Raw genomic sequence first — 10000 nt, forward strand, 5'->3', positions numbered from 1 at the left:
CACACTACACGCTACACACAGTTCAGTTTCTGTCATCAGAGGAGACTGCCTAAGTTACGCACTTCAGAAACGCACATATACAAAACCACAGTTACCGAAACATGTATTCATTTAAACGATGTAATGAGACATGAGGAATGACATCAAACCGAGACTTCTACCACGTTTACCTGAGCATCTGTAGGACACTTAGAGAAATTATAATAATCAATAAATTGACTTCTATTTTTAAAACAAAGTTTTGATTGACAGTGAGCCAGAGCAGATCCCGGAGAAGTGTGTGTAGCGCTCGTGATGTAGATCAGATTCGACTCTCCTAACCCGAGGATCATAGAAATACGGTGAAGGTGTCAAAGTACTTTGTTATTAAAACCGCAAACGTTGGGTTAAAAATGTAATTAAAAAATTTAACCCAACAGCTGGGTTTGTCCATATTTGACCCAAACTGTGTTGAAACAACCCAGTATTTTAGAGTGGGAAGTAAATAACAGAGCGTTGTCTTCACCTTTGCTCTCGCCGCGTCTTTAGTTTCGTCATCCATCCAGTCGAGCTCCTGCAGTCTCAGATCCAGCGAGTGCTTGATGTCCTCCACCAGCTCCTGCACCTGTGAACGGGGCGGAGTCAGGCTGTCAATCAAAGGGGCCGGCGCGTTTCATTGGCTACACTGCATTTCATTTAATATTCAGCAATATTATAGATCTCCTGCACTGACAGCATTATATGAGAACTGAACTGAGCTGGGCGATGACATCACGGCTTATATAAATGAACTAAATTAATAACTTTTTTTTAAAAAAAATGAACATCACTGAACTTACTCAAGCTGGACTGTGACGCTATTCTCTTATTTCCCTGTTCTCTCTGTAAAGCTGCTTTTAAACACTCTGCATTGTAAAAAGCGCTGTATAAATAAAACTGACTTGACTACAAAATGCTGCGTTTATAATGGACAAACCCAGCGAATGGGTTGTTTTAACCCAGCGGTTGGGTTAAACGTTTGCCAAACGGACAGTTTTATTTAATCCAACTATAGTTTAAAAATTACTATGGTTACTACACTACTGGTTAAAAAGTAACCCAAAATAGGTTGGCAATTGAAAATCACACACATAATAACCAGAGGCAACAATAATAATCAAAAGGTGAACATTTATTAACAAGCAATATACACTCTAAAAAATGCTGGGTTGTTTCAACCCAATTTTGGGTCAAATATGGACAAAACCAAACGTTGGGTTAAAAATGTAATTTAAAAATTTAACCCAACGGCTGGGTTTGTCCATATTTGACCCAAAATTGAGTTGAAACAACCCAGCATTTTTTAGAGTGTTTATTGTTGAATTATTATTCATTAAACTTATTAATAAATGTTCATTTATTAAACCTATTATATTAATAAATGTTAATTTTTAACATATTTCGGGTTGATTTTATGACAGAAATACAGTCATTTTGAAAAAATAGTTGAGATAAATACCCAGCAGGCAAGCATCTAACCCAACCGCTGAGTTAAAACAACCCATTGTTTTCAACTAATAAAATTGTTTTAAACCCAGCATTTTTTACAGTTATCATGTCAACTAAAGTCTCTCTGTTAGAACAGCTCGAATAACACTCATTCGTTGGGAATAATAATAATAATCTCCAAAATGAAAAGGGATATGCATCACCACATACTTTAATATATAAACCATTTTAATGTTGAGTTTCCAGCACAACTAACTCTATGATGTTGTGTATTGTATTTTTGGAAGATGAATCTGCTGTATTCCTCATTAGTAAGGAAAAGCCTGAATTAATAAATGTACATTAATATATGAGTTTGATATGTGCGATCCACACTCTAAAAAATGCTGGGTTGTTTTAACCCAATGTTGGGTCAAATATGGACAACCCCAAACGTTGGATCAAAAATGCAATTTAAAAATGTAACCCAACAGCTGGGTTTGTCCATATTTGACCCAAAATTGGGTTAAAACAACCCAGCATTTTTTAGAGTGCAGAATCAGATCAGCACAGCTTCTATAGTCGCCGCTGAACTCTTTACATCTTTCACATTCATGTTGAGTTAATATGCAGTGGAGACTTTTGAGTGACAAAAATGATTCACACTTGTAATTAGAAAAGCAAGTCAAGTGAGACATTCGTTTAAAAGCTGGTCAGAATTACCTGAGACGAGCATGAACGTATTACCAAACCCATAAAAACAATCGTCACACAAAAATGTGTCCAAATTGTGTTCATCACTTCTGATGGCTGGAATACAGCACAGAAATCAAATATAGACTTCTTTTCAATTATTTTATTAATCTTTTATTTCAATTACATTCAGTAATTTTCACTGAAGAACTACCGTTCAGAGGTTTGGGGTCAGCACTATTTTTTTTAGGGGGAAAGAAATTAATACTTTTATTCAAATGTATTAAATTGATCAAAAGTGACATTTATAATGTTCCAATTATGTTATTTTGAACTTTCTATTAATCAAAAGAATCATGAAAAATTAAATGCATCACAGTTTCCTCAAAAATATGTATGATAATAATCATAAATGTGTCTTGATCATCAGATCATCATATTACACTGATTTCTGGAGGATCATGTGACACTGAAGACTGGAGTAATGATGCTGAACATTCAGCTTTGATCACAGGAATAAATTACACTTTACTATAAATTCACATAGAAAATAAAACTGATGATTTACATAATATTTCAAATTTTTTACTGCATTTTTGATAAAATAAATGCAGTCTTAATTGGTGAGAATAACAGACTTCTTTCAAAACATTAAAAAGACCCCAGTGTGTAAAAGAGCACGTGAACATTGTACTGAACGCTTTATGTTCCACTGAAGAAAGAAAGAAAGAAAGAAAGAAAGAAAGAAAGAAAGAAAGAAAGAAAGAAAGAAAGAAAGAAAGAAAGAAAGAAAGAAAGAAAGAAAGAAAGAAAGAAAGAAAGAAAGAAGTCATCCGGGTTTGGAACTTACTGTACATTATGAAAGACTTCATTTGTGGATGAATCATTAGGTTAATATAAAGTTTGAAGAGGAATGAACGATGCTTGTGCATCAGAATGAATCCTGCAAGCTGGAGAAAGTCTGCAGTCATCTGACGAAAGTGACATTCTGACTGAGGATTTTATCTATACACCCCGCCACGCAAACCATCTGGGAACAACGCTTCCTCAAAAGAAGTGGGATTTGATCCATCCATCATTCTATCTCTCTAAGAACAGCGCGGAAGGAAGGAACCGAGATGAAAGGTAAACAAACATTTGGGCCAGAGGAAGAGAAACTGATCGACTTCATTAGAAGGAAAAGAGGAAAGTGAGCGACAGAAAACAACATTGTGTGTTTGTGTGTAGCGCTTTTCCATGCGAGAGAAGAAGAAGAAGTGAGATCTCTCAATAACTCTGTGAAACTGAGACTTCTGCTGAAGTTTTGCAGCAAATTCTTCAAAGAATGTTCTTAAAAACTAAAGTTCGGATAACCTCCAGTACAATGTTTAATGAATTGCATAAAATTATATAAATATGCATTACAACATAACACTAGCTACATATAATACATAGTACTACTCTACTAGGGGTGTTCTGAAATAATAATAATAATAATAATAAATATAGCTGCAAGCAGCCATCACGGGGCCAAGCGCAAAAGCAGACGACAAGACATGCCAAAGTGGCTGGGAGTGTGAGACCAACTGCAGCAAGGAGCAATTGAAGACATTTAAAGATGAATTTTGGCAAAATGGTTGAAAAATCACATACATTAACTTAAAATATGATTATCACTTTCGACCAATAGGTGGCGCAGTTACGAAACTGATGTGATGTGGTCAGAGTGAAGTGACAATGACACATACAAAGTTTGGTGTCAATATGTCAAGGCATTGCAGATATAAAGCCTGAATAGTCATTTTGGCATCATGCCTCAACTTTGCCACTGCGGTATACGAAAACGGTTTCGTCTATCGACACGAAATCCATAACTTTTACTCTACACGGTCTGGAGATGACACGATCCGATTTTGGTGAAAATCGGACGTTTGGTCTAGGAGGAGTTCGAAAAAGTAGGTTTAAAAAGAAAATAAAGATGGCGGACAGGAAGTTTGACTGACTATGGCAAAATTGGTATCTATGTTTTCCGCATAATCCAAGGAATCTATTGAGATCAGTGTCATTACTATAGGCTAATTTATTCAAAAGTTATTAGCATTTCGTGAAATTTGTTACAACTTTTGACCAAAAGGTGGCGCTGTCTTTAAATCTGTTGAGTACTTTCAGGACATGGTGTTGATGGCACATACTGAGTTTCATAATGTTACAGCGATGCATTCGTTAAGTATAGCATTTTACATCACTAAACTGCATTGAAGTCAATGGGAATTTCATGTTTTGTTTAGTTTTAGCGCCACCAAGAGGCTCAATCCCACAGTTTTTTTTGTGTGTCCTCAGACTGAGCCCATGCATCTGTGTCAATTTTGGTGAAAATATCTCAATTAGATTCAACGTTATAGACATTTATGTGAAAAAACACGTCAAAAACGACTGACACGTGACTTTGATTGAATTTTACTACCCCTTACGATCAATATTTTGAGATTTGGGCAATAACATACACCTATCGACCTATGTTTCCAAACTTCTGACGGTGGTTTCATCTCGATCGGACTAGCGGTTTCGAAGATATCGCCAAATGTTTTTTAAGCGCTAAATTACAACGCTGCACAAACCATATGCCGAAACCTGGCAAGTCTGGTATCGTTGGACTCGGCAACAATTCAGGAGTCTAAGGAGATGACTCCCGTGAGAATAAGTCGACCACACCCAAAGTTATAAGCATTTGAAAGAAAAAATTATCCACTAGGTGGCGCTGTTTCGAAACTTCTCAGGCTCCTTCAGGGCATTGTACTGATGACTCATACCGAGTTTCGTAAAAATTCGTTCATGCGTTCAAAAAATACAGCATTTTAGCACATAATTCAAAATGGCCGACAGACAAAATGGCCGATCTGGAAAAATTGGATATCAGTCGACTCGGCATGACGCCCTGAATCTAACGAGACCACGTTTAGGATTCTTGGACAAACCGTTCAGAAGTTATAAGCCAAAATAGCAATTTTTCATATTTCTGGACCAGTAGGTGGCGCTGCGCCGAAACGCTGCATGCAGCTTCAGGTCATGATTGTGATGACATGTACCAAGTTTGGTCTGAATACGATAAAGCGTTGCGGAGATACAGCCTTACGTCTATTTTTGCAAGTGCTACGTAAAATTTGTTTGTGCGTTTATCAAAAACGGTTAAGCGAATCAACTTGAATTCCATAACTTTTTGTCGGCACTGCCTGAAGATGATCTGGTGCAATTTTGGTGAGAATCGGACAAACCGTCTAGGACGAGTTTGCAAAAGTAGTTTTTTTGGACAATTCAATATGGCGGACATATTTTTTTGACAGATCAGTCGAATCGGCATGAGCTCAGGAATCAGAGGAAACAAGAATTTTGTTGATAGGCCTTACGGTTCAAAAGTTATTAGCATACAGTTTCTGAAACTTTGGACAGGTGGTGGCGCTAGAGGAAATGAGTTAGAAACACCAAAATTGGTGTATTTGATGTTGGGAATGTCCTCTATCAGAATGTCAAACCAAAACAACTTTCCCGCATACGCTTCTATGGGCTGCCATAGACTCCCAGTCGGAAGAAAAAGAAGAATAAGAACGGGAACAGATACAATAGGTGCCCGCACCTTCAGTGCTTGGCCCCTAATAATAACACCAATGATCTGAAGTAAAACCAGTGATCTATCCTGTAAGCAATGATTGTTTATCATTATGCGTGATATGACTTTTTGCCTGAAATTTTGAAATTCAGTATTAACTACAAAACAGACGCAATTGGGGACCTCATATTCATTTTATAATTATGACAATCTTCAAGAAGACAATCAGCAGATTATTGAAGAAGTGAAAGCAGCTTAAAAAATAAAAGTGTCAGGCCCACATCTGGACCGTGTGGAATCCATGAGTACCAGATCAGGCCCACATCTGGACCGTGTGGAATCCATGTGTACCAGATCTGGCCCACATCTGGACCGTGTGGAATCCATGTGTACCAGATCAGGCCCACATCTGGACCGTGTGGAATCCATGTGTACCAGATCAGGCCCACATCTGGACCATGTGGAATCCATGAGTACCAGATCAGGCCCACATCTGGACCGTGTGGAATCCATGAGTACCAGATCAGGCCCACATCTGGACCATGTGGAATCCATGAGTACCAGATCAGGCCCACATCTGGACCGTGTGGAATCCATGTGTACCAGATCTGGCCCACATCTGGACCGTGTGGAATCCATGTGTACCAGATCTGGCCCACATCTGGACCGTGTGGAATCCATGTGTACCAGATCAGGCCCACATCTGGACCGTGTGGAATCCATGTGTACCAGATCAGGCCCACATCTGGACCGTGTGGAATCCATGTGTACCAGATCAGGCCCACATCTGGACCGTGTGGAATCCATGTGTACCAGATCAGGCCCACATCTGGACCAAGTGGAATCCATGTGTACCAGATCAGGCCCACATCTGGACCGTGTGGAATCCATGAGTACCAGATCAGGCCCACATCTGGGCCGTGGGGAATCCATGAGTACCAGATCAGGCCCACATCTGGACCGTGTGGAATCCATGTGTACCAGATCAGGCCCACATCTGGACCGTGTGGAATCCATGTGTACCAGATCAGGCCCACATCTGGACCAAGTGGAATCCATGTGTACCAGATCAGGCCCACATCTGGACCGTGTGGAATCCATGAGTACCAGATCAGGCCCACATCTGGACCGTGTGGAATCCATGAGTACCAGATCAGGCCCACATCTGGGCCGTGGGGAATCCATGAGTACCAGATCAGGCCCACATCTGGACCGTGTGGAATCCATGTGTACCAGATCAGGCCCACATCTGGACCGTGTGGAATCCATGAGTACCAGATCAGGCCCACATCTGGGCCGTGGGGAATCCATGAGTACCAGATCAGGCCCACATCTGGACCGTGTGGAATCCATGTGTACCAGATCAGGCCCACATCTGGACCGTGTGGAATCCATGAGTACCAGATCAGGCCCACATCTGGACCGTGTGGAATCCATGAGTACCAGATCAGGCCCACATCTGGACCGTGTGGAATCCATGAGTACCAGATCAGGCCCACATCTGGACCGTGAGGAATCCATGATTACCAGATCTGCCCACATCTGGACCGTGTGGAATCCATGAGTTCCAGATCAGGCCTACATCTGGACCGTGTGGAATCCATGAGTACCAGATCTGGCCCACATCTGGACCGTGTGGAATCCATGTGTACCAGATCAGGCCCACATCTGGACCGTGTGGAATCCATGAGTACCAGATCAGGCCCACATCTGGGCCGTGGGGAATCCATGAGTACCAGATCAGGCCCACATCTGGACCATGTGGAATCCATGTGTACCAGATCAGGCCCACATCTGGACCGTGTGGAATCCATGTGTACCAGATCAGGCCCACATCTGGACCGTGTGGAATCCATGTGTACCAGATCAGGCCCACATCTGGACCGTGTGGAATCCATGAGTACCAGATCAGGCCCACATCTGGACCGTGTGGAATCCATGTGTACCAGATCAGGCCCACATCTGGACCGTGAGGAATCCATGATTACCAGATCTGCCCACATCTGGACCGTGTGGAATCCATGAGTACCAGATCTGGCCCACATCTGGACCGTGTGGAATCCACGTTTACCAGATCAGGCCCACATCTGGACCGTGTGGAATCCATGTGTACCAGATCAGGCCCACATCTGGACCGTGTGGAATCCATGTGTACCAGATCTGGCCCACATCTGGACCGTGTGGAATCCATGAGTACCAGATCTGGCCCACATCTGGACCGTGTGGAATCCACGTTTACCAGATCAGGCCCACATCTGGACCGTGTGGAATCCACGTTTACCAGATCAGGCCCACATCTGGACCGTGTGGAATCCATGAGTACCAGATCAGGCCCACATCTGGACCGTGTGGAATCCATGTGTACCAGATCAGGCCCACATCTGGACCGTGTGGAATCCATGTGTACCAGATCAGGCCCACATCTGGACCGTGTGGAATCCATGAGTACCAGATCAGGCCCACATCTGGACCGTGTGGAATCCATGAGTACCAGATCAGGCCCACATCTGGACCGTGTGGAATCCATGAGTACCAGATCAGGCCCACATCTGGACCGTGGGGAATCCAAAGAAAGAAAAAAAATCATTGAATCCAATATTTGGTGATAATATAGCAAAATTTGAGATTTACAAGCAATTAAAAAAGGCGAGACCCGTAACAACAGAATAGGTTATTTTCCAGGCATTTGCACAAAACACCAAAGACACACACACACACACACACACACACCTGACCTTGGCTCTGCTGGCGGAGGAGAAGTGCTGCTGAACGAAGAGCGCACCGAGAGCCATGCCGAAGTGTTTGTTGGCCTGATTGAGACACAGACGCTGCAGGTCCAGCTGTTGCTCGGTGCCGTCGATCTCGCGAGAGAACTCATGGATGGAGCTGCGAAACGCCGTGGAGAGATGCTCGCTCAGGGCCGCCACCATACGCCACAGCATGTAGTTATGAAGAACCCTGAGACAGAGAGAGAGAGAGAGAGTGAGTGAGTGAGTGAGTGAGTGAGTGAGTGAGTGAGTGAGTGAGTGAGTGAGTGAGTGAGTGAGCGAGCGAGCGAGCGAGTCAGTGAGTGAGTGAGTGAATCAGTGAGTGAGTGAGTGAGTCAGTGAGTGAGTGAGTGAGTGAGTGAGCGAGCGAGTCAGTGAGTGAGTGAGTGAGCGAGCGAGCGAGTCAGTGAGTGAGTGAGTGAATGAGTGAGTGAATCAGTGAGTGATTGAGTGAGTCAGTGAGTGAGTGAGTGAGTCAGTGAGTGAGTGAGTGAGTGGGTGATCAGTGAATGAGTAAGTCAGTGAGTGAGTGAGTGAATCAGTGAATGAGTGAGCGGCCGAGTCAGTGAGTGATTGAGTGAGTCAGTGAGTGAGTGAGTGAGTGAGTGAGTCAGTGAGTGAGTCAGTGAGTGAGTGAGTGAATCAGCGAGTGAGTGAGTGAGTGAGTGAATCAGCGAGTGAGTGAACGAGCGAGTCAGTGAGTGAGCGAGTGTGTGTGTGAGAGTGTGTGTGTGTGTGTGTGTGTGTGTGTGTGTGTGTGTGAGAGAGAGAGATTCTCGCTCAGAGTCGCCACCATACGCCACAGCATGTAGTTATGAAGAACCCTGAGACAGAGAGAGAGGGGGAAGGAGTGTGTGTGAACGCAAGTGTAGATTGTCATGGTCGAGCTAAGCTATAAATGCTTTGGGATGTTTAACTACTGTCAAAGTGAGTGTTTTAATGATCAATCAAACACACACACACACTGAAATTGTTCCACAGCCTGATCAATCTCACACTAGCTTGCTTGTACAAACACACACACACACACAGACACACACACACACACACTTTGTGGAGATGATGTCACCATACTGTAGCCTTCTGGGATATTTAAGCCGTGACACACGCGCGTTAGCATTTTAATCACAACACGGTTTGGCGCTGTGAGCCGCTTCTCTCGCCAACAAAGCACTTCTGACAGAATTCAATTGAAGGAGAGAGAGAGAGAGAGAGAGAGAGAGAGAGAGAGAGAGAGAGAGAGAGAGCGAGAGAGAGAGAGAGAGAGAGAGAGAGAGAGAGAGAGAGAGAGAGAGAGAGAGAGAGAGAGAGAGAGAGAGAGAGAGAGAGAGAGAGAGAGAGAGAGCGAGAGAGAGAGAGCGAGCGAGAGTGAGAAAATAATTAAGAGTGAGAAACAGAGCAAAGAGAGAGGACAGACAGAGACAGGTTTGATCTCACACTGTGAATGTGTTTTATTAACACGATTGTTGTTTGTAATTTGTTTCTCTTTGCATGCACAGATTTTGTGTGT

General features: G+C 42.8%; 2 protein-coding genes across 2 annotated transcripts in view; one reads left to right on the forward strand and one right to left on the reverse strand.

Moving 5' to 3' along the window:
• The window catches only part of LOC306997544 (uncharacterized protein), a gene marked incomplete at both ends in the record, with an annotated part of 351005 nt that overhangs the window by 253900 nt on the left and 87105 nt on the right, over positions 1-10000 (forward strand). The gene's annotated exons all lie outside the window — the stretch shown is intronic.
• The window catches only part of ecel1 (endothelin converting enzyme-like 1), a 59515-nt gene that overhangs the window by 14661 nt on the left and 34854 nt on the right, over positions 1-10000 (reverse strand). Inside the window, exons 8-9 of the mRNA XM_079611147.1 lie at positions 8458-8680; positions 506-604 (exon numbers count right to left, since the gene is read on the reverse strand). Coding sequence (XP_079467273.1) covers positions 506-604; positions 8458-8680 — 322 coding nt within the window. The remainder of the gene's footprint in view (positions 1-505; positions 605-8457; positions 8681-10000) is intronic.

Source organism: Phoxinus phoxinus (genome assembly GCF_949152265.1).
Source record: "Phoxinus phoxinus genome assembly, chromosome: 4".
NCBI classification, from domain to species: domain Eukaryota; kingdom Metazoa; phylum Chordata; class Actinopteri; order Cypriniformes; family Leuciscidae; genus Phoxinus; species Phoxinus phoxinus.